A 25,265-nucleotide genomic window follows, 5' to 3' on the forward strand; every position below is an offset into this window, starting at 1 on the left:
CCTTTTTGTACAGTTTTTCAGAAGTCTTGAAGCTGATGGATGAAACTGAGACTCATCTTGGATAGTTCTAGACTTGCAAATACCCTATCTGCCCATAGGTCTCCACGAAGGTGCATTAGAAAGGTCCTGGAGTCCAAGATTTCTTTTTTGTCCATGTCTGAGCTGAAAATACAGATATACATCCAAGTCTCTGTTTAGAAGGGTGAGACAATTGTCTCTGTTGTGGGAGAATCTGTGGTATAGAGGGCTCTTTTGCAGACTGGCTGTGTTCTGTGTCTGAATGCATCACCAACCACCATTGCTCAGTCCTCCCCACATCCACCAAAGTGAAGTGTTACATGTAATTTTCCATTCCATTTCCAGCTTTCATCTGTTTTGTTTTCCCCTATACCTCAAGCAGTTAAATAAATGATGTTTGTTGTGGTGAGGGATGTGGGCAAGGCCTCCTTCACCATAGCAATTACAAGAGCAGAATTTGCTATATTCTGTAGATATGTTCGGGGCTAAAAAGATTTGCCACACTGTCTTGTACTGATTATAAATCCTCACCAGTCAATCAGTATCCACCATTACACAATAGTATGAAGGTCTCTTGGTTTGCCATGGTGCATAACTCAGAGAAAGCGACAGAATGCTTCTTGGCGGGTCAGAAATAAGCAGAAAATGTATTGCTATTATAACTGCAATGTAGTAGATTGTTGTAACTTAATGATAAATGAATGTTGTGGTGAATTGGCTCAGTGGGCATAAGTCTGCAGTGGGCCGAGTGATGGATCTGCTAGGGATGAATCTCTGGGTCCGGAGTGCCGGTGGTAAGGCAGCCAGGTTCCAAGGCAGTTGGGTGGACAGTGTCTCGTGGCTGCCCTGAGTGACTAAGCAGGGGTTTCCAGAGTTGCCCGTGTGTGCTTGGGTCAATCTTGGTTTAAGAATAACAGGACTCATGTACATTCTCTAAGAACAAATTACACCAGACCTGTGTGACCAATCAAAGAGCAGAGGGCAGCATGGTAAATGTGTTATTTCTCTCCAGCTGGTAAGAGTGAGAGGTTAGTGGGCCTTTGTGGTGCTTGGGAGGAGGGGTCATAGAGGCAGGGTATCTTGGGCCCAGGGAGGAGTGTGGTGTTAAAGACTGTGAGGGAATGTGTATTGGAACCTAGCCACTGTTAGGGCCCACAGAGCCTCAGCAGCTGGTGCTTATGTTTGTCTTGGATTTGGTAGCCAGAATTGATCCCTGGGATTATTCTAAGACACAGACTGGTGTACCACAGCACTCCAGAGCCTCATGAGGGTGTCCTTTACACCTGACTCCAAGACCTCTAATGGGGCCTCACACAAGTGACCACCATACAGCCAAGAGGCAATGCTGGTGTCAGCGGTAGGAGCAAGTTTCTAAGGACAGAAATAGCAATCTAATCCTGTTGAAGCAAGATGTAATAAATAGCTGAGGCACCTGAAGAAATCAAAGCTGCCTAAAATGCAATTAAAGCAGCCCAGAAGGGACTAAAACAGGACCTGGAGGTTTCTCAGAAAACAGAAATAGCCTGAAGGCAGAAATTCAATCTTCTAATTCTAAATATTCTATACCTAGTTCAGTTCTATATTCTGGCCTAAATCCAGACTGTAACTGCTCTAGTGGCACTGGTGGATGATCTCCTGTCAGGGAAGAGAGGGCAGTCCTCCATTCTTATTTTCCTGGACCCCTCTGTAGCATTTCACACCATTGATAATGACATACTGCTATCATGCCTAAGAGAGGTGGCAGATCCATCCTTCCTTCCTTCCTCAATGATGCACCCAGCGAGTAGTGATGAGAAACTGAACCTCTACCATCAGAGCCCTCATTTGGGGGTTCCACAATGATCAATTCTCTCTCCAGCCCTTTTCAACATCTACATGCAGCCACTAGTCAGATGACATGGACGTAAGTGCCATCAATATGCAGATGACACAGAGCTCTACCAATCTTTCACCATAATGCTACCATGATGGCCCAGTGCTTGGATCAGATCAGCTCCTGGATGAGGAACAGCTGGTTGAAACTGAATGGAGCAAGACAGAGGTGATGCTGGTGGGTAGTGGAAAGCATATTGAAAGAGTCTGAAGCCATAGTGGAGACTCCTTTGGTTGGAAGTACACCCCCACAATTGGTCAATTCAGTCCATAGGTTGAAGACCATGGTTGACATCTTCTCTCCTTTAGCTGACTGAAACTTTGTATCATAAGCGTAAAGCTCATGTGTGCAGAAGCCAGAACTTACTTGGGGGCTGGTCTGAGATGTGGAATGAAGTCATCCAGTGCCTAAGGGCTATCACAAACCTCATACTGTCATACCCAGCTCAAGGGTGGCCATGCCTCACACTTGGAGCCAAAGTCTGCAGGCATGAGATGGGAGTCAAAAGTTAGATGGGTCGGGATACCGGGATGGCAGAAGCAGGAGATCAGACCCACAAGGCGGGAACAAGAATGAGGCTGGGTCTGGTAGCAGGGGGTCAGGGTCAGGAGACAAACTGGAGAGCAGGAGCCATAAGTCAGGTGTCGGAGTCACGCCAGGTCAGAATGCCAGACAATCACGCTGGGGAGGCAAGAGTGCATAGTGGGTAGCAATAGCACAAGGCACACAGGCTGGAGCAGGGTAGAGCCCAGTTGTTCAGACAGCCTCCTGCTCCTAGCTTGAGTAGGGCCAGCAGGCCAATCAGACCTCAAGGGCACAGTGTCATACTGAGGCAGGGCTTTGTGGGTTTCAGGTAAGCTATTACCAGCAGGCTGCTAAGTGGAGGGTTGGAACGTGCCTGCTCTGATGAACCTTGCACGTCTGGATTCGAGACCCCGTGGGTCAGGATGTATGAAAGAAACCAACAACTCTATCAACAAAGAGACTCCACTGTATGCACTTCTCCACCAGGGTGAGGGTGAGAGAACAAACAACACGTGATAGATGTTAGTCATCTTACTTAATGTATGACAGGCATGTGCTCAGAACCAATGGTGATGAATGTGGTGTAAGAACCCCTATAGAACTGATATGCAGGGCACATAAGCTCTTAAGAGGAAGGTTGTACAAGTGTTTCAAGAATTGGATGTTCCAACCATTTCATGGAGGCTAGAGGTAGAGGAGGACTTGCCAACAGCAGTGCCAAAGGAAAAGAAAGGAAGAGGCAAAGCTGACCTAAGGCAAGGGGGAACTCATGGGCCTGGTCCTATGGTCTTACCCCCACACTGTGGCCATGTTCCTCATACATAGTGACAGTGATGGGAAGGCTCCCCTTCTTTCAGGAACAGTAGATGTGGTGTCCGTCCCCCCCCCCCCTCCGAGCTGGTAGAAAAGGGAACTCCCCTAGTACTGACTCCAGCAGCCAGTGTGATCCACAGGGGTGGGTTGAGCTAAGCTAGCTGCATCCCTCCTCTCCCATACCATACTGAGTTCCCTGCCAGGCACCTCTAGAACAGTGGGTCTTGGAGTTAACACCCTAAGTGGATTATATATGGGTCAGTTCCTCTCTCTAAGTTATTGTTCTACTCTCTTTGCAGAATCAAGCAGATATGTATGACTGCATCAGTTACACTTTGGTCCCATTTTAAAGCTTTTCTATCCACCCAGAAGGGCTAAAACTTTTTTTTTTAAATGAAAGCTGAAATTCTGATATGACAATATGATGCTAAGAGCTGGGACCCTAGCCATGGGCCTATAGTGCCTATGCCTCAGCATGGCCCTGGGAAAAGATAAAGGGAATTGAGCAGGAAGGGAAGATGGTATGCCAAGAAGAAAGATAGAGAGAAGCATTATGAAGGGAAGTGTGTGGAGAAGAGGTGAGGGGGATGGAATATGGGCTAATAGAGGTAGGGTGACCAGATAGCAAGTGTGAAAAATCAGAATATGGGGGTGAGAGTAGCCACCTGTATAAGACAAATTCCCAAATAGTGGGACTGTCCCTATAAAATCCAGACAGCTGATCACCCTAAATGGGGGAAAGCAAGAGGTGCAAGGGGGAATGGAGATTGGGGCACAATTCTGGTAACTGATGTAATATATTAATGGGTGAGGGGGGGTCATTTGAGGAGGGGCCAGGGGGCGGGGCCAAGAGGTGATAGAAGGGGCGGGGCCTGTGATAATAGAAGGGAGGGGCGTTTGGTGCTAGGACGGGGCGTGGCTAATGCGCATGTCCCGCTCCGTGTGACGCATGCGCGGGATTCGCGAAGGGGGTGGGCGGTGCGCGCGGAGCGAAGCGGAGGAGGTGGCGCGCGCTCGGCTGCGCGAGGTGGTGGGCGGCAAGGCACGTCGATCGGAGCCCGGCCCGGGGGGCGGGGCCTGCGGCGGGAGCGGAGCGAGCGGCCCGGCGGGAGAGCGAGCATGAGCGGCGGGGCGGGCTGCGGCGTGTGAGGGGCCGGGCGGGGTCCGCTCCCCGGGGAGCGATGGGGCCGGGCAGTCGGGGCAGGGGCCGCGGGGCAGAGGCTGCGGGGCGGCCCTGGAGCGGCGGGGGCCGTGCGCTGCCCGGCGGCCCCGCGGCTCGGCGGCGGGCCCCGCGTCGCCATCTCCTGTCGCCGCTGTTGGTGCTGCTCCTGGTGGCGGGGGCCGAGAGCCAGGCGAGCCCCAGCTCCGACCCGCTCGGCGTTGGCTCCCCCGCCGGCCCCGGCCTTAGCCTCTACATGAGCGAGGAGGAGGTGCGCAGGCTGATTGGTGAGTGCCCCGGGGGCGGCCGGGTCGGGAGGCCCCGGTCTCGGGGAGGGCGAGTGGGGGGTGGCCGGATGTCGAGGGGGAGGCAGGTGTCGAGGTCAGCGGTGGGGGCTCCCCCGGCCCCCGCCCTGTGTGTGGTTAGGTGCGTGCAGAGATAGGGTCTTGCTGGGGGGGAGCGCTGTGTGTGTACGGGTGTGTAGCGAGGGCGGGGGGCTCCTGGGGGCCCTCTGTGTGGGGAGTCCGGCGAGAGGGGTTGCCGTAGGCTTAGCTACCTAGGGTCTGTTGAGAGGGGCACAGGGTCCGCTGTGGTGGTGGAAGGTTCCCAGCTTCAGCTGTGCGGGGTGTAATGTTGCTGGAGCAGCGTAAGCCCCAAAACAGGGAGTTGAGGCCTAAGGTTTAATTAGTGGGATGAGCGGCATTCAGAGGGCACTGAGGAGACCTGACAGTAATTGGGAAAGTGTGTGAAAGGAATCTCAACTTCCAGGCAGTTTCATAATCACTACACAAATAAGTAGGAGGATTTCTGCACCATGATACAACTTGCTCTGCTCTGATAAGGCCACAAATTATTTTACCACTTTTTTATGCTTGCAGTTCCTCTATGTGAGGTAGAGGTTTGGTTTTAGTAAGGGCTCCTCTTAAATTTTGGCATTTCAGACCTGGTTTGATTGATTTTATGGTTGGAGCCTAACAAAAGAAATGTATAAGCTTCTAAAATGGTTTGGGTTTTTTAGGAGGTGGCCTATCTGTGGCTTAGTGGAAAAAGAACACTTTACAGTGCAGGGTTTAAAATGGTGATTCTCAAACTTTTGTACTGGTGACCCCTTTCACATAGAAAGCCTCTGAGTGCGACCCTCCCCCCCCCCCATGAATTTAAAACACTTTTTCATATATTTAACACCATTATAAATGCTGGAGGCAAAGTGGGGGTTGGGGTGGAGGGTGACAGCTCGTGACCTCCCACATAACCTCGTGACCCCTTGAGGGATTCCAATTCCCGGTTTTAGAACCCCTGCTTTAAAACATTATTTGCATAGAAGGTATAAAACAGAAATGATTCCAACTAATCAAGCACTGGGAGTACATAGTTAATTTTGGAGCTGGTGGGCCCTGAGGGTGAATAGCTATGTAAACATTTTTATCCCTGCGGCTTGCTCCGCCAGTTAGTTTTTTGTTGTCTTAACATTTTTACATTGGTTGTACTTATTACTGTATGGCTGCTTTATTAAATATACAGGATTAAAAGGGTCAGATGACTTGTATATTTTATTTGTCAGCCTCTTTGTACAATTTTTCTTGCTTATAAGCCTTACTAATCATGGACATGTGAGTCTAGCATAAGGGTGGGCAAACTACGGCCCAGGGGCTGCATCTGGCCCTCCAGACATTTTAATCCAGCCTTCGAGCTCCCGCCGGGTACCAGGATTGGGAATTTGCCCCGTTCTGTGCAGCTCCCAGAAGCAGCAGCATGTCCCCCCTCTGGCTCCTACATGTAACAGCAACCAGGGGTCTCCACATGCGGCTCCCGCAGCTCCCATTGGCCGGGAACAGTGGACAGGGCAGCGCACAGAGCTGCCTGGCTGCGCCTCCATTTAGGAGCCAGAGAGGGGACATGCCGCTGCTTCTGGGAGCTGCTTGAGGTGAGCGCCGCCTGGAGCCTGCACCCCTGACCCCCTCCCATCCCCCTGCCCTGGCTCTGATCCCCCTCCCGCCCTCTGTTCCAGCCCAGAGCAACCTCCTGCACCCCCAATGCCTCATCCCCAGTCCACCCCAGAGCCCACACCCCTAGCCAGAGCACTCGCCCCTCCCCTGCACCCAAGCCCAGAGCCCCCTCCCACACCCTGAACTCCTCTTTTCTGGCCCCACCCCAGAGCCCGCACCGCAACCCCCAATTCTGTGTGCTCTCATGACCCGCCATACAACTTCTATACCCAGATGTAGCCCTCAGGCCAAAAAGGTTGCCCACCCCGGTGTAGCATTTTAAATGTGTATTAGGGCTTGTCTACACTGGCAGTTTACAGTGCTGCAACTTTCTCGCTCAGGGGATGTGAACCCCCCCGTGCGCAGCAAGTTTCAGTGCTGTGAAGTACCAGTGTAGACCGTGCTCTGGCACTGGGAGCCATGCCCCTTGTGGTGGAGGTTTTTTTAGAGCGCTGGGAGAATGTTAAAGCGCTGCCAGTGTAGACTAGTCCTCAGAAACCTGCTCAAACTGTTATGGACTAAACACAATCACCCCCCCCCCCAAAATGAAACTACATGTAGGTGTTGTCTGTAGATAAATCAGAACTGGAAGTGTATCTTTTATGAGTGATATATTGCCAGTATGGCTAAGTAATTTATTATTCAAGGCCAGGGATTCTTAAACTTCATTGCTCTGCAACCCTCTTCTGACAACAAAAATTACTACATAACCCCCAGGAGGGGGGACCACAGCCTGAGCCCACCTGAGTCACACTGCCCCGGGTGTGGGGGCCAAAGCCTGAGCCCCACCACGCTGGGCTTCAACTCCAAGCAGGGGGTTTGTAACCTGAGCCCCTCGCCCAATGCTGAAGTTCTTGAGCTTTGTCCCAGAGTGGTGAGGCTCTGTCTTCAGCCCTGCGCCCCAGCAAGCCTAAGCCAGCCCTGATGACCCCATTAAAATGGGGTCGTGACCCATGTTGGGGGTCCCCACCCACAGTTTGAAAACCGCTGCTTAAGACAGTATGTCTAGCTGTTTTGCTTCTGTAACTTATATGATGAATCCAAAAGATCTGAACAGCTTCAATAAACTTGGAGACATGCTGACATCCATGGTAAGAAAGTAACAGAACGCCACTAGCTGTCACCTTCAGCCCCCCACTAAAACCTCTCCAGTGCATCATCAAGGATCTACAACCTGTCTTGAAGTATGATCCCTCACTCTCACAGACCTTGGGAGACAGGCCAGTCCTTGCTCACAGACAGCCCACCAACCTGAAGCAAATACCAGCAACCACACAACCAAAACACTAACCCAGGAACCTATCCTTGCAACAAAGCCCATTGCCAACTCTGTCCACATATCTATTCAGGGGACACCATCATAGGACCTAATCACATCAGCTACAGCATCAGAGGCTCATTTGCGTGCACATCTACCAGTGTGAGATATGCCATCATGTGCCAGCAATGCCCCTCTGCCATGTACATTGGACAAACTGGACAGTCGCTACGTAAAAGAATAAATGGACACAGCTCAGACATCAACAATTATAACATTGAAAAACCAGTCAGAGAACACTTCGGTCTCCCTGGTCACTCGAGTACAGACCTAAAAGTAGCAATTCTTCAACTAAACAACTTCAAAAACAGACTCCAGAGAGAGACTGCTGAATTGGAATTAATTTGCAAACTGGACACCATTAAATTAGGCTTGAATAAAGACTGGGAGTGGATAGGTCATTATGCAAAGTAAAACTATTTCTCCGTGCTTATTTTTCCCCCTGCTGTTACTCACACCTTCTTGTCAACTGTTGGAAATGGGCCATCCTGATTATCACTACAAAAGGACAGGTTTTTTTTTCTCCTGCTGATAATAGCTCACCTTAACTGATTACTCTCGTTATAGTGGGTATGGCAACACCCATTTTTTCATGTTCTGTGTGTGTGTGTGTACACACACACAGATCTTCCTACTGTATTTTCCACTGCATGCATCCGATGAAGTGGGTTTTAGCCCACGAAAGCTTATGCTCAAATTTGTTAGTCTCTAAGGTGTCACAAATACTCCTCATTCATTTTGCTCTCTGATAGTTTCCTCTAGTTCCAGAAAGCTTATTTTATGTGTTTGGAGTTAGATATTGTGTAAACAGTTTGTCATTTTAAAGAAGGTTACTAAGTGATGTAGTTATTTCTCTTGATGTTGCTTACTTCCAGAATGAAATTATGGCATGTACAGCTGAGATTTTGGCTAATGTAAAGCACGTAGTATAGACATACCTAAACCTGGCACAATAAGACTTTATCTACACTAGCACTTTTGTTAACTTTTGTTGCTCGGGGGTGTGAAAAAACACCCCCCTGAATGACAGAAGGTTTAACGACAAAAAGCACCAGTGTGGACAGGGCTTTGTCAGCGAGAGCCATGCTTCCAGCGACGAAGCTACCACCCCTTGTTGGAAGAGGTTTTGTCTTGTTGCCAGGACAGAGTGGCTACTCTGCTTACCTTACAACAGTGCAGCTGCAGCAGCACACCCGTGTTGTTGTAAGGTGCACAGTGTAGACATAGCCTTAGTCATATCTTTCCTACAGAAGAATATTGGAAGGAACAGATGTATTTGTTTTTAAAATGTAAAGAATGTGAACAAAACTAGTGACTACTTAGATCTTCAGTTTTGCGGTGCCTGAATTGTCATATTAACCGACATTTATAGTTAAAATAAGATTTTTACATGACTGGTAGTGTGCATAAAGTATTTTAAAAAAAAAAAAAAGGCACTCCAGTTTCCTTACATTTCTTGAAATTTCTACATTTGGAAAAAATGACTGTCGATCGTTAGAACTGTAATTCAGTGTAGCTAGGGAAATTAACTCATTTGCTAGGGTAAGTAGATTTGCCATATATTGCTGAATCTGCCATTATAACCAGGGAATGCTGTCTTACTTTACCATTAGTTTCTAAAAACAATCGAGTAATAAGGCTATATTGTTATGAATAGATATGTTTCTCCTGTTAACTTGAAGGACTTTAGGGAAATGTTACTAGCCTCAGATATAATACATGGCTCTTACAAACTGAGTTTTATCAATTTCAGGGTTCTTTGCAGAGGAAGGCAAGTATCATTATCCCCAATTTAAGAAGCGGGAAAAGTGAGGCCTAGAAATGAAGTGACTTGCTCAGGGTCACTTGTGTCTATCTACATTCTCTGACTATATGCTAGGTGGGGGCTAGTAGCACCACCTCTTAAATTTGCTTGACCCATTCCATTGTAAAACCTGTTTTCAGTTGTTTATAACTTTGCCAAACTTTAACTGTTTATGCTGAAATTTTCCATGCGAGGTGTCTGCTTTAGGCTGAATTGTTTTAGAAAACTTCAGCTGAAGTGGTTTAGCCATTTCCGAGAATGAGACTAGGAAAAAATGTTGTTTGACTCTTTTAAAAAAAAATTTCTGATGACCTTTGACAAGCTTCAGAACCCTATGTGTTGGAGTGGGGACTTGAAATTGGGGGGTGGCCTTTGTATCATGATGTGGCAAAAAGCATCCCAATGAAAATCTCTTCAAAGTTTCTTAACTTGGCAAAATTTGGAGAATTCCCAGTTTCTACATGTTCAGTAGAGACTGAAGTAGCTAAATTCCCTGAAGATTCTGTCCACACTGGGCATGCTCCAGAGAAAGATTGGATGAAGGGAGAAATGAGATGGGCAAGGAGATGGGGTATTATAACCCCTCTTTTACACATGGGAAACTGAGACATAGCCTCGGTCTACACTAGGAGTTGAGGTCGAATTGGGAGCTTTAAATCGATTTAACCCTGCACCCGTCCACACGACGAAGCCTTTTTTTCGACTTAAAGGGCTCTTAAAATCGATTTCTTTACTCCACCCCCGACAAGGGGATTAGCGCCGAAATCGGCTTTGCCGGGTCGAATTTGGGGTAGTTTGGATGCAATTCAACGGTATTGGCCTCCAGGAGCTATCCCAGAATGCTCCATTGTGACCACTCTGGACAGCACTCTCAACTCAGGCCAGGAAGACAGGAAAAGGCCTGCGAACTTTTGAATCTCATTTTCTGTTTGGCCAGCGTGGTGAGCTACAGGTGACCATGCGGAGCTCATCAGCAGAGGTGACCATGATGGAGTCCCAGAATCGCAAAAGAGCTCCAGCATGGACCGAACGGGAGGTATGGGATCTGATGGCTGTATGGGGAGAGGAATCTGTGCTGTCAGAAGTCCGTTCCAGTTTTTGAAATGCCAAAACATTTGTCAAAATCTCCCAGGGCGTGAAGGACAGAGGCCCTAACAGGGACCCAAAGCAGTGTCGCGTGAAACTTAAGGAGCTGAGGCAAGCCTACCAGAGAGGCAGAGCCCCAAACATGCTGCTTCTATGATGAGCTGCATGCCATTTTAGGGGTTTCAGCCAGCACGACCCCAACCATGTGCATTGACTCCATCAATGGAGAGGGAGGCAACACGGAAGCAGGTTTTTGGGGATGAGGAAGATAGCTCACAGAAAGCAAGCGGAGAAACTGGTTTTTCTGACAGCTAGGAACTGTTTCTCACCCTGGACCTGTAGCCAGTACCCCTGAACCCACCCAAGGCTGCTTCCCAGACCCGCCAGGCAGAGAAGGGACCTCTGGTGAGTGTACCTTTTAAAATAGTGTACATGATTTGAAAGCAAGCATGTTTAATGATTAATTTGCCCTGGCATTTGCGGCCAGTAGAGCTACTGGAAAAATCTGTTAACGTATCTCGGGATGGAGTGTAAATCCTCCAGGCACATCTCCATAAAGCTCTCCTGGATGTAGTCCCAAAGCCTTTGCAAAAGGTTTCTGGGGAGGGCAGCCTTATTCCGTCCACCATGGTAGGACAGTTTATCATGCCAGGCCAGTAGCACATAGTCGGGAATCATTGCAGAAAAATGCTTTGCAGCGTATTTTTGCTGGCGTTCAAACAACATCCGTTCTTTATCTCTCTGTTTTCCTCAGGAGAGTGATATCATTCATGGTCACCTGGTTGAAATAGGGTGCTTTTCTTAAGGGGACATTCAGAGGTGCCCGTTCCTGCTGGGCTGTTTGCCTGTGGCTGAACAGAAATGTTCCCAGCTGTTAGCCACGGAGAGGGGTTAGCCATGCGGTGGGGGGAAGCAAAATGCGACCTTGCAACGAAATCACATGTGCTATGTATGTAATGTTAACAGCAAGGTTTACCGTGAAAGAGTCTACCCATTGTTCTATAAAATGTCTTTTTAAATACCACTGTCCCTTTTTTTCCTCTCCTCCATCTGCATGTATTTCAAGGACCACAGGATCTTCTTCCCAGAGGCTAGTAAAGATCAGAAGGCTAAAAAAATGCACTTGCGATGAAATGTTCTCTGAGCTCATGCTGTCCTCCCACACTGACAGAGCACAGACAAATGCTTGGAGGCAGACAATGTCAGAGTGCAGGAAAGCACAAAGTGACCGGGAGGAGAGGTGGCGGGCTGAAGAGAGGGCTGAAGCTGATAGGTGGCGGCAGCGTCATGAGAGGAGGCAGGATTCAATGCTGAGGCTGCTGGAGGATCAAACTATAATGCTCCAGTGTATGGATGAGCTGCAGGAAAGGCAGCTGGAGCACAGACAGCTGCTACAGCCCCTGTGTAACCAACTGCCCTCCTCCCCAAGTTCCATAACCTCCTCACCCAGATGCCCAAGAATGCGGTGCGGGGGCTTCCGACAACCCAGCCACTCCACCCCAGAGGATTGCTCAAGCAACAGAAGGCTGGCATTCAATAAGTGTTAAAGTGCAGTGTGGCCTTGTCCTTCCCTCTTCCACCACCCCTCCTGGGCTACCTTGGCAGTTATTCCCCTATTTGTGTGATGAATTAATAAAGAATGCATGAATGTGAAGCAACGATGACTTAATTGCCTCTGCAAGCGGTGATTGAATGGGGGAGGGGAGTGTGGTTAGCTTACAGGGAAGTAGAGTGAACCAAAGGGCGGGGGGGGTTCATTAAGGAGAAACAAACAGAACTTCCACACTGTAGCCTGGCCAGGCATGAAACTGGTTTTCAAACTTCTCTGATGCGCACCGCACCCTCCTGTGCTCTTCTAACCGCCCTGGTGTCTAGCTGCGCATAACCAGCGGCCAGGCGATTTGCCTCAACCTCCCATTCCACCATAAACGTCTCCCCCCTTACTCTCTGATATTGTGGAGCACATAGCAAGCAGTAATAACAATGGGAATATTGGTTTCGCTGAGGTCTAAGTGAGTCAGTAAACTGCGCCAGCATGCTTTTAAAAATACCCCTTGCGCTTTATGTACTTGCCGGCTTGGGGCTCCGGTGCCAAGATAGGGATATGGGTTCTGTCTGTGGCCCCACCACAGTCAGGGAATCCCATTGCAGCAAAGCCATCCACTATGACCTGCACATTTCCCAAGGTTACTACCCTTGATATCAGTAGATCTTTGACTGCGTTGGCTACTTGCATCACAGCAACCCCCACAGTAGATTTGCCCATTCCAAATTGATTCCTGACTGACCCGTAGCTGTCTGGCGTCGCAAGCTTCCACAGGGCTATTGCCACTTGCTTCTCAACTGTGAGGGCTGGTCTCATCTTGGTGTTCTGGCACTTCAGGGCAGGGGAAAGTAAGTCATAAAGTTCCATGGAAGTGCCCTTACGTATGCAAAAGTATCGCAGCCACTGGGAATTGTCCCAGACCCGCAATACTATGTGGTCCCACCAGTCTGTGTTTGTTTTCCAGGCCCAGAATCGGCGTTCCACGGCATGAGCCTGCCCTATTAGCACCATGATGCTCACATTGCCAGGGCCCGTGTTTTGAGAGAAGTCTGTATCCATGTCCTCATCACTCTTGTCACTGCGCTTTGGCAGGTTCTGGTGCTGCATATACTGCTGGATAATGCGTGTGGTGTTTAATGTGCTCTTAATTGCCAAAGTGATCTGAGCGGGCTCCATGCTTGCCGTGGTATGGCGTCTGAACAGAAGAAAGGTGCAGAACGATTGTCTGCCGTTGCTCTGACAGAAGGATGGGTGACTGATGACATGGCTTACAGGATTGGTTTACAGGGAACTAAAATCAATAAAGGGGGTAGCTTTACATCAAGGAGAAACAAAAACAACTGTCACACAGAATGGCCTCCTCAAGGATTGAACTCAAAACCCTGGGTTTAGCAGGCCAATACTCAACCCACTGAGCTATCCGTCCCCCTGGTATTCCAGGCAGGACTGAATCTCCATTAAACTTTTCAAGGTGCCTATGACAGACCTCACCGAAACAATTGTCGGCTGTTGATTTCACGGAGGGGGGAGCAAATGAATACAAAACAAATCTGGTCTATTCTTGTTTTGATCTACTCCATCTATCTTTTACACCTTTGGCTGGCAGCAGACTGTGCAATAGGACTACTAGCCATCCTCCTCTCCTGGCTGCTCGCCAGAAGACGGTGCAATACGACTGCTGCCAGGACTAAAGAGAATGACCTGGTTGCGTCACTCCTATTTTAGTCCCTGCGTCCATGTCTGCCCAGGCACTCCTGACCCACCTTACGGAGGCGGCCAAGAGCACCTCGGTCATGATGACGATGGTTATGAGGCCTATTGCACGGTCTGCTGCCACAAGGCAATGAGCTGCTGCTGTGTAGCAATGCAGTGCTGTGTCTGCCAGCACCCAGGAGACGTACAGTCACAGTGAGCTGAGCGGGCTCCATGCTTGTTGTGGTATGGCGGCTGCACAGGTAACTCAGGAAAAAAAGCGCGAAACAGTTGTCTGCTGTTGCTTTCACGGAGGGAGGGAGGGCCTGACAACATGTACCCAGAACCACCTGCGACAATGTTTTTTCCCCATTAGGCATTGGGATCTCAACCCAGAATTCCAATGGGTGGTGGAGACTGCGGAAACTGTGGGATAGCTACCCACAGTGCAACACTCCGGAAGTCGACGCTAGCCTCGGTACCGTGGAAGCACTCCGCCGAGTTAATTCACTTAATGCACTTGGAGCATTTTGTGTGGGGACACACACAATTGACTATATAAAAACAATTTCTAAATTCTAGAACTTCTATAAATTCTACCTAATTTCGTGGTGTAGACATACCCATAGAGTGATTAAGGCAAAAAAGAAGCCACTGATTTGGAGTACCGGAACTGAGATGCCTTGGACCTGATTTTCCAGAGTACTTAGCATTATATAACACTATATGTTCAAAGCACAGCTCCCAGTGACTTCAGTTGCAGATGTGAGTGTTTGGCATTTCTGCAAATCAGATGCAAGGTCTAAAATCAAGTACCCAAAAAAATGAGGAACACACAATTAAAGTGTGTTGAAAAGTTTGACCACCTATGAAAAATTTGGTTCAAGTGATTTGCCCAGCATATAGGAACCTTGTGGCAGAGGCAGGGATAGAATCCAAATTCCCAGGGCAGCATTTAATTGCATTAACCACCAGACCATCCTTTCTCCTCATGCGATCCCTTGCCTCATTTGCTCCACGCTCTCCAGTTTCTGTAACAAATTAAATGGTCCTGCAGACAATACACCCCTACAATACAGTGAATTCAGTGAACCCTGATTCATCCCCAGAGCACAGGGTGCATTGGTTTAAATAATCAGTTTTAACTAAAAACTACACATGCAAAACCAAAATATTTTCTGAAAGAAAATGTGGTTCTCATTGGTTGGTAACCATTAGAACTTGTTGATTTGAGACTAAATATAGCATTTACACTAAACTGGTGCTGATTTTTGCTAATCAAGAGGCTACACTGTGTATGTATGTGTTTATATATACATACACATGTATTTGAGCAATTGTAAATATTAAACTTATTCAGGTTATTAATTTTTACATTTTTATTATGTTAGAAATGGTGAATGATGCGTGTGTTATTTACTAGATTAGTTTTTGTACTTGATGTTTGTGTCAATTGAATTCCATCCTGGAATAAAGCTTAATTGCATAAAAACATCATTTTAAAATTATCTCCGTTAAATAAAGTTCCCTTAAATGTGATGGATACATACAAAAGTTTATCAACATTTTATCAAAACATGTTTTGTATTTAAAACAGATTTATTTAACACAGATGTGGTAAGTGAGGTAATATATTTTATTGGAAATGTTATCTGTAGTTAGTGAATTGAAATGGTAGTTTCTGGTAACCTTGTCGTTTAAGATTTTAGAACTAGTGGATCTCATCGTCTAGTTCTTATTCATGGAATGAAAGAATAAAACTTTCTTGCTGTTTCAGCTCCGAATTGGTTTCTTAACTTTGAACTAGTTGAATAAAGCGAAATGAAGAAAATATTCTCTTTACCTACAGAAGAGGCTGCTGCTGTCAAGAGCTAGTTAGCACTTCAACAAAGGGCAGGTCTACACTTAAAATGCTCCATTGACACAGCTGCACCACTGTAGTGCTTTAATGTAGACACTCTGTGCCGTTAATTCACCTCCCCAAGAGATGGTAGTTGTGTCTACGGGAGAAGCACTGTCTACATGGGGGTTAGGTTCGTATAACTATGTTGATTAGGTGTGTAGATTTTTCATACCCCTGAACGACACCCAAAGTCTGGTTCTAGGTGCGTAGCCAGTCCTTTCCAAAAGTCCAGTAGTTTGGCTTTCTTTAGAACTTGACAGCAAGCATGTACTGCTTAATATTTTTAAAGGTTCTTTTAAAATGACTTTAATAGTTGTCAAGTTTCAGAGTAGCAGCGGTGTTAGTTTGTATCCGCAAAAAGAAAAGGAGTACTTGTGGCACCTTAGAGACTATCAAATTTATTTGAGCATAAGCTTTCTTTTTAATAGTTGTCGTAAGTGTAGGCCTTAACATAGGTTGTCACAATTTCAAATTTAAGTTTAAATAGTTTTAAAAATAAATCTATTTAATTTAAATAGAAAATGGACTTTTTACTTAAAGCATTTTTTAATTAAAAAAAAAAATCATGTTTTTATGCACTCTGCCAAAACAGTCTTATCTTGTGCAGTGAATGAGGTTGGGGACCTGTTGAAAAATGTTTGATCATAGAATTAAAGACAATGTCATAATGCATATACTCAAGGGGGCAGAATTAAGGTTGCACAAACAGTCTTAAGTCGGCATTTCTTAACTTTTGAGTGCTTGTCTTTGCAGCTTTAATAATTATTTAATTTAATTTGAATGTAACACTTATCTTGAGATTCTGGTCTCCTGTTTTTTATGTTTGCACATTTGCTTAATTACGAAATTGGTGTTCTTAATAACTGTAATTTTGTTTAAAGAACAAGGAGTACTTGTGGCACCCTAGAGACTGACAAATTTATTTGAGCATAAGCTTTCGTGGGCTAAAACCCACTTCATCGGATGCATGCAGTGCCGATGAAGTGGGTTTTAGCCCATGAAAGCTTATGCTCAGATAAATTTGTTAGTCTCTAAGGTGCCACAAGTACTTCTCGTTCTTTTTGCTGGTATAGACTAACACGGCCACAACTCTGAAACCTGTAATTTTGTTTGTCATTTAAAATTTTTACGTATTTCTCTAAAACCAGTAAGCAGCTTACTGAAAAATAGATTTGTTGAGAGATTTGGAAATATTTGATTCCAGTTTAGAATGTTTTAAAATAGCCTTTTTTCGTGTTACCTCTTTACGTCTCTCTCTTGCTCTCCACCTGTTTTGATTCTTTTAGTTAACCTTATGCTTTTTGGCATACAGTATTTCTGTTAGTCATGTGAAATTAGATGGTGGCTTGTTGGAGTATTTTTTTGAAAGGTCTGTCCTGTGATAGAAATTCTTTTAGAGCAGAAGTATGACCACTTCTGTCCTAAATTCAAGACGTATTCTTGTTAAAATGCAGTGATTAGACTTAGAAGTTACCATTAAAGGTCATAACTTTTACCTGATACATTTAATATGTAGTGCTTTCTTTACTACATTTAATTCAACCTCTGAGCTTCATGTTGCTGTCCTTTTGTTAGGAAAACTTCAGCAGTAAGTATGGGCCTATTCATATGAAGTGAGACTGCATACCAGTTTAATTTTGTGACTTTCTAGTTGAGACTGAGGCCAGGTCTGCACTGCAGACCTATATTGCTATAACTGTGTCACTCAGGGGTGTGGATTTTAGACCACCATGTAGACAGCGCTGTGTCAACAGTAGGGTGGATTAAAAATCAATGATTTTTTAAAAAACAAAAAATAGGATTTTTTTATTTAAATAGGTTTTTCCTCAAAAGCATTTTATAAAAAAAAATCCGATCTAAAGATAGTTTTAATTAAGGTACATTATAGCTCAAAGATATCTCACCATGGAATAGGGATTATAAATTCTAATTCTATAGTATGAGACAATATATTCATGTAATGTTTAAGAAAAGTTTTGTAAATGAGTTCCAATAGTTCAAGGATTAGGGACCCAATTTTGTGGGATTCCAAGGGCTTCTGTGTAAATTATTTAGGTTAATCTTTCTGTCCACCCAATGGGACTCAGTGCTCAGTCTAGAAGATACCATCAGAGATGCATAGTTTTGCAGTTCTCAAATTGTGGATTCGTGTTTCCAGAGATAACATGCTTCTTAACAGCAAAAATGTTTTAAAATAAATAATAGAGGTGAGACATAAGACCTCTACTCCATTGTCCCTCTGCAAATTTGTGTACACAGAGTCAATCCCTTACCTCTCTCTAAAAGTACAAAGTTTCAAAAAGTTCAGTGAATAGAAGACTGTTGGGGGAGAATAGATCTGGACAAGAAGTCTGGAGATAAATGTGAGAAGGGAGGGATAAGCAGTAGAAATAAAAGTGAAACTGTTTGACCAACATATTCCAGAAGTCTTGAGGTCTTGAAGTATAGCCTTCATTGATTTGAGATCTACCATATCATTCTCTCACTAGAAGGGAAAACCTATAATGGCAGCAGGCTGTAAGAGAGACCCACAGGTAGAGGAACTTCATTTAAAATATTCCCAAACTGGGTAAGACAGGCATGCATGCAAAATGCAAACACTGCAGCAAAGAAATGCAAGGCCTGGTTGCCCGAATTAAACCACATGATGAGAAGTGTTCCTTCTCAGTAGGAAGCTGTGTTGAAGATGATGAAAGGAACATGTCTGAACATGCAAGATCTTCAGGTTCGTCAACTTCTTTATTTCATACTTCTTTCTTAAGGACTGCCTCTCTTCCTTCTGGACTATTCTTGAATTCTCATGTTTGATCAAAAAATATAGTTGTTACTCTATGGTTCTATCGTTTTAGGTGCGGTTGTGATGAAAAAAAATAAATAGCTGAAATAGGCAGATCTTCCTTTTACAATTTCACCTTTAAAGTAGTACTGAGTGTCAGGGAATGCAGTGAGTAATACGAAATGAGCAGAATAGTGATAATAATTAAATGACTGCGTTGACTTATTTTGTTCAGGAGAATCCATCCTCAACATACAGGATTCTGAAGACTATCCACCTTCAAGATCACCATCATTTTCTATAGTTTCAGAGTTACCTCCCAATGATAGTGTTTCAGTCACATTATGTATGTCATATAGCCACAGTATATCACCTGTAGCGCAAAAAAAAAAAAAATCTCCATCATCCAGAAACAACCATCGATAAGTTTGCGATAAGAACCAGCAGATTACAAAAAGAGGTAACTGATGAAAAAATTGCCCAGTTTGTTTATGCAACAAACTCTCCTTTCCATATGATTGAGAACCCACACTTCATTAACATGGTTCAGTCATTGAGACCAGGATACAGTCCACCCAACAGAGCAGATGTCGCAGGCAAATTGCTGGCTAAATTATATGAAAGAGAAATTGAGCAGTATGCAAAAGCTCTAGAGGGTGAAAATGTTAACCTGAGTCTTGATGGGTGGAGCAATGTCCACAATGATCCTGTTGTATATGCTTCTGTGACAACTAAAGAAGGGAATGTCTTCCTTACAGAAACAATTGATACATCAGGAAATGCATACACAGCAGAATACTTACAAGAGGTAGCAGTAAAAGATATAACAAACTGTGTGTGGGGGGGAAATTCAAATGTCTAGTGTGCAGCTTGGTCACAGACAATGCTGCAAATGTATCCAAGATGAGAAGAAAGTATTTAGCAGAGGGTGAAGAGAGTCCCAAGCTAATAACATGGTTGCAGTGCTCATTTGTTGCACCTCCTAGCCAAAGACTTCAGTGTTCCAGAAATAAAGGCTAATGTTGAAATTGCAAAGTACTTCCGTAACAACCACTTTGTAGCAGCTGTTCTGAAAAAAGTGTGAGGAACCAAGCTAACTCTCCCACAAGATGTGCGATGGAACTCAGTAGTGGACTGTTTTGAGCACTATATCAAGAACTGGCCTAATCTGATAACCGTTTATGCACAAAATTGTGAAAAAATAGATGGCACTGTCACAAAGTTCTCAACATTGGGCTTAAGAGAAATGTTGGACACATGCTGAGGACCCTGAAGCCTATTTCTGTAGCCTTGAACAAAATGCAGGGAAATCACTGTTTTATTGCTGACGCTGTGTTTGGAAGGAACTGAGTGAGATCTTAAAAAGAGAAATATGCAATGGCAAAGTTTAATGCTTGTGATTTAAAAAATGAATGGGACAAGCACTGTCTTCAGCTCATTTTCGTGCAAGTATTCTCAATACTCAGTACCAGGGTCAAACCTTAACTGCTAAAGAAGAGGAGTTGGTTATGACATGGACATCCAGCAATCATCCCTCCATAATGACAACTATAATAAACTTCAGAGCTAAGGGTGAACCATTCAAGAAATATGGTTTGCTGCTGATGATTTAAAGAAAGTCATAAACAGTGAACTGGTGGAAGTCACTTAAGCACTTGGATTCAGAGACTGTTGAAGTGATAATCTCACTTTTCACAGCAGTAGCTTCTTCTGCCTGTGTAGAAATAATATTTTCTTCCTTTGGAGTAATTCATTCCAAACTGAGAGAGAGTTTGGGACTTGAAAAGGCGGGAAAGCTTGTATTTTTTTTTTTTCTTTTTCAGATTATGAACAAACAGGAAAATGAAGGTGAAGACGACTGAGTTAGCTACAGAAGCCAATATTTTACGTTTCTCATGTTGACCTGGTTGACATAGTGGATTTAATTTAAAAAAAAAATTTAATTCAATGATTTTATTTAAAAACAATTTTAACAAAAACAAACCTGATTTTAAAAAAAATGAATGTTTAACTAAATTAAAAAATTCATATGCTTGTTTTGTTAAAATAGTATGTGTTTGCTTTTGAAGAAAAAAATCCAGAATACATCATGTCCTTGTTTTAGTTAAATAAAACCATTTAAATGTCTGTCTGGTGATGTTCTCCTTATACAGCATACAAGAAAATCCTCCAAATATTAATGATTAACCTGTTGAACTGGAGATAGTTCATCTCCTAGTGACTTCATAAATATCTGCTTCAGTTATCTTTGGTAAATGAAATAACCAAACAATCCATTCATTTTCTGATATAGCTGTAAAACTAATCTGAAAAGTTTTCAGAATAAATCATTTAAAAATGTATAGTGTGTACCTTCTAAAAATGAAACCTACATCTATCTGAGTTGTGAAGAATAACTATTAAGGTTATAACAACCAACAAGAATGCACTTTTATGTAGAAATCCATGATTAAATCGAGTCTTCCTGACTAGTGATTTAAATCAAATCCACCCTGATTAAGACTGGATGTTCAGTTTCTACCAGAACAAACTGTAATGACCATGGATTTGACCTTCTTGGGATAGAAAGCCCGTGCAGAAGGCACTTCATGTAAGTACATTAGGATCAACTGTATACATCTTCTGGAGAAGAAGGTGTTTGAGGTATACCAAGTACCTTCAGGAACCTTGGATCTCTGTGTGTTCTTAAGCATTGTGTTCACAACATGTTCATGTCCATGGACAGTATTAATCATGCATTTTCTAATTTATGATAGCAAAATCAAGCATTCAAAACATAACATTTTTTGAGTGCAATATATGTGTATGTTCTTTTGTTATGATCCACATACTTTGCAGAGGTGGAAAGATGTTGGCATGGGTTATTTTAAAGGAAGAGGTGCTAGGTAAGTATTACCTGGTGATACAAGGAGGCTAATCCTCAAAATATCTTAATCTTAACAATTTCTATCCTATGCTGAAAGTTTGAAACTCAAGAGTGAGAATTTTTTGGTGGTGACCTTAAATAAAATATTACAGTATAATGTACTTAATTGGATATGCTAATTAGAGTAATTGTCTTGTTGGGACATGGCCCAGGAATCTGATTAGCCTAATGATGCTAAATAATGACTGTTTATTAAACAGTTTAATAGTATTGTGGGCTAATTATATTTGTGTAAATTTGCTTTTAAAATTTAAAAGACTTCAGAATAGGTCATGTGAAGACACAAATCCATGTTTTCACAGTCTTGCAACAGGTTGCAACAAGTTACTTGAATCATACAGTTAAGCAATCTGTTTTCTTTTTAGAATCTTTTTCACTGAGCTTGGGTGTTCTGATTTACTACTACTGTAGCTAGCATCAAAATTATGTAGAAGTTTGCAGGAATAATTTTACATTGTGATAAAACTTGATTTGGTGTTTTTCCTTTTTCCAGAGCTACTTTAAAACATTCTATGCCTTATATTACACTTATAAAGTTTGAATAGTGTGTGGATACACAGTTTTCCTAGGAAATATCTACAGCTGTGTAACCAATTACCACTGTTATGTCTATAAGATTTATAGACCAACAGAATTCATATACTCTTGAAAGCATTGAAGTTTAAATAGTTTGTGGAACAGCATGTGAAATGTAGATTGTTTCCACTGGCAACAACTTGAAGTATGATTTATTTGAAAGACTCTCTTTGGCTAATATGACTTCAGCCAGAAGGGCTGATGAGATGGGGGAATTGGAACATTCCTTTATCATCAGGTCTTTCTGGATCAGGCATTTTCTGTTAGCTCTTTGATATTTCTAAAGTGAATGGCCAGTCTCTGCTGCCTGGTTTGTGCCCTAATCCAACTTGTGTGGTATTGAAATCTGAAATTGCTAGACATTCACTCTAGGCTTTTTTTAGTGTATTTTCCTAGTGAAAGCTACCTGATCTGAAGATTGACAGCCCTGGAGTCAATCACTATGGGCAGCAGCAGGTTAGGTTGCCTTGCAAATACGCTTTAACGTTAATATTGAAGGATCCATTTTAGGTGAGATGCAGTCTTTGCAGAGGTGAAAAACTGCACAGTGACCATGCCATTTGCGGTTCTTCTAATGTGGATATACCTGGGGCTTGAAAAACCTGAGATCTATATGATTGAGGACTAAGCCAGCTAGCTGAATAAAAACAAAAACCTGCGCCCCTCAACTCCCTGCAGAAGAATGTATTGTCTCACATCTGGTTTTGCTTGGCAGTATCCCCTTTACTGCCATGGATCAAGTTTGTCATGAGCCAGCTACCAAGGAGCTTAGTGTCTTACCCCTGAGGTGGATAATTTTGATGTTGCAGTGCAACATAGTGACCATGAACGTCATGGTGGCAGAGACTGTCCCTCAAGTACCTTGGAAGAATTTGAATATCAATATTGGAACTTTAAGTCTTGATTTTGTATTCAGTTGTAATGAATGGAGTATCAGGGTGATGTGCTCACAGTGGCCTGTGTTGCTAAGAAAGTGGATTATTGTATTTTTAATCAACTAGTGCCACCTTGTGTTTGGTGATTTCATCATTAGTCACTATGAACTACAATAATAAAACCAGCAGGTTAGGCACATGTAAATATGCATGCAAGCGCTGTTTCTCGTTGATTCTTGGCTTTGAAGTAGTGGGTGAGGTGATGGAAACCTCCAAATACTGTATCCCTTTCCAGCCTCAGATTCTCTGTCCTGTTCTTTTGTGAATAACTCCAGTGCCTGTCTTTGCTGTTGGCCATAGATTTCCCAAACAGTAACAGTCTAAAACTGACTTGATCCTTTACAATTTCTCTGCTGCTTATGCAGTACTGAACAGTAATAGCAAAACTAACCAGAGTATTAATTCCCCTTTGTTGCTTGGAACAGTTGAGAGCAGCAGCAGAGACACTGGGTTTGATGTGTGTAGGCTCAGAAAGATGACACTGACAGGTTCACTGCTGCCCTTGGAATTCTGAAGAGCAGTAGTGAAATTTGCCAGAATGTTGGTAACTAAAAGCAATTACAGTAGAACCTCAGAGTTATGAGCACCAGAGTTACACACTGACCAGTCAGCCACAAACCTCATTTGGAACCGGAAGTACACAATTCAGGCAACAGGAGACACCAAAAAAAAAAAAGGGAAATAAGTACAGTACTGAGCTAAATGTAAATGAATACAAAAATAAAAGGAAAGCAGCATTTTTTTTCTGCATAGTTTCAAAGCTGTATTAAGTCAATGTTTAGTTGTAAACTTTTTAAAGGACAGCCATAACATTTCAGAGGTGTTGGTACAGTAGAACCTCAGAGTTCCGATCTGACATTTGTTTTGTGGCTTATATCAAATAGGTTGGTGGTATCTTAAAATATGTCTACACTGCAGTTAAAAACCCTTGGCTGGCCTGTGCTTGCTGACTGGGGCTTGGACTTGGGGCTATTTAATTGTGGTGTATACATTTGGGCTTGGGCTGGAGCCTGAGCCCTGGGACCCTCTGCTTTTGTGAGGTCTCAGGCTCCAGCCCGAGCCCAAATGTCTACACCACAATTAAACAGCCCCTTAGCTGGAGTCATCTGGCACAGGCCAGCTGCAGGTGTCTGATTGCACTGTAGACATACCCATAGTATGGTTCCTAATGAAAAGGAACCACAGAGCTTGAAAAATCTCCTTCCCAGTGTAAGTAAGAAGCTTGCCCAAGCAAGTAAACAGACCTGTGTCAGTTCTGCAGATTTTAATTTATAATTTTAAACGTTATTAGTACTTATGGTTATAAAGAATCTTCCAAAACCAGCTACGGAGGTGTGAAAGGTATCCTGTTTTATCACATTAACAATTCTGTGAGTTGAAAGTGAAATTTTTAAGAACCTAAGCCATAGGTGCCGACTCTGTGGCACCTATGGAAAAAAATTATCAGGTGGTTAATACTCACTGGCAGCCAGCTCCCTCCTCTCCCCAGAGCCTCCTGTCCACCGGGGGCCCTGCCAATCAACTCACCCTCCCTCCCAGTGCCTCCTGCCCACCGCAATCAGCTGTTTCATGGCATGCAGGAGGTTCTGGGAGGAAGGGGAGGAGTTGATTGGCGGGGCTCCCGGTGGACTATTATGACAGTGAGGTGATTGTGCTGATGTTTAAGATGTGCAATAAGACACTTGTACTGACACACCAACATTGGACGAAGTGAAGCGAACCATTTGCAAATTGAAAAACGGATGTGCAGCCGGCACTCATGACATACCCCTGGAGCTGCTGAAATGCACTATTGAGTAGTGAAATCACTTTTGGGCATTTTTTTGCCTGGTGTGGAGAACTGGAACCTTGCAAACCAAGAGTGGTATTTTGATCTCACTTTATAAGGGTAAGGGACCCCGCAGCAAATGTAAGAGCTACAGGTCAATCATCTTGTTGTTTCTGCCAGGGAAGGTGTTTGTGTATGTCCTGTTGGTGCATTTGGAGCCCCTGCTACAGCAGAAGCATCGCCCACCAACAGTCAGGCTTTACAAGGAACAGGTCCTGATTAGATGCCATTTTGGAACTCCACTTGTTGATGGAGATACACAGCAAGTTCAAGAAGCCCCTGTATATAAAGTATGTCTATCTTAAGGCTGCGTTTGATTCAGTTGACCAAGTCACGCTATGGAAGGCCTTAAAGGGCGCATGTCCCAACCACTCTGTTGGACTCTATTAGTGAGCTGTATTATGGAACCACTGCCCTTGTACATCTTAAGAATCGGATGTCAGCACCTTTTAAATCCATATCTGGTGTCAGGTAGGACTGTGTCTTGGCCTCTGCGCTCTTT

General features: G+C 44.1%; 1 protein-coding gene across 3 annotated transcripts in view; it reads left to right on the forward strand.

The window, feature by feature from the left end:
- Nucleotides 1-4,229: 4,229 nt before the first annotated feature.
- The window catches only part of RYK (receptor like tyrosine kinase), a 157,065-nt gene continuing 136,029 nt past the window's right edge, over nt 4,230-25,265 (forward strand). Inside the window, exon 1 of one of the 3 annotated variants that reach the window (XM_084639041.1) lies at nt 4,230-4,675. In XM_084639041.1, the coding sequence (XP_084495167.1) occupies nt 4,411-4,675 (265 nt within the window). In that variant the 5' untranslated portion in view covers nt 4,230-4,410. The remainder of the gene's footprint in view (nt 4,676-25,265) is intronic. The other 2 variants (XM_084639043.1, XM_084639042.1) reach the window with 2 other exon arrangements.

The sequence above is a fragment of the Lepidochelys olivacea genome (assembly GCF_965140295.1).
Source record: "Lepidochelys olivacea isolate rLepOli2 genome assembly, chromosome: 9".
NCBI lineage: Eukaryota > Metazoa > Chordata > Testudines > Cheloniidae > Lepidochelys > Lepidochelys olivacea.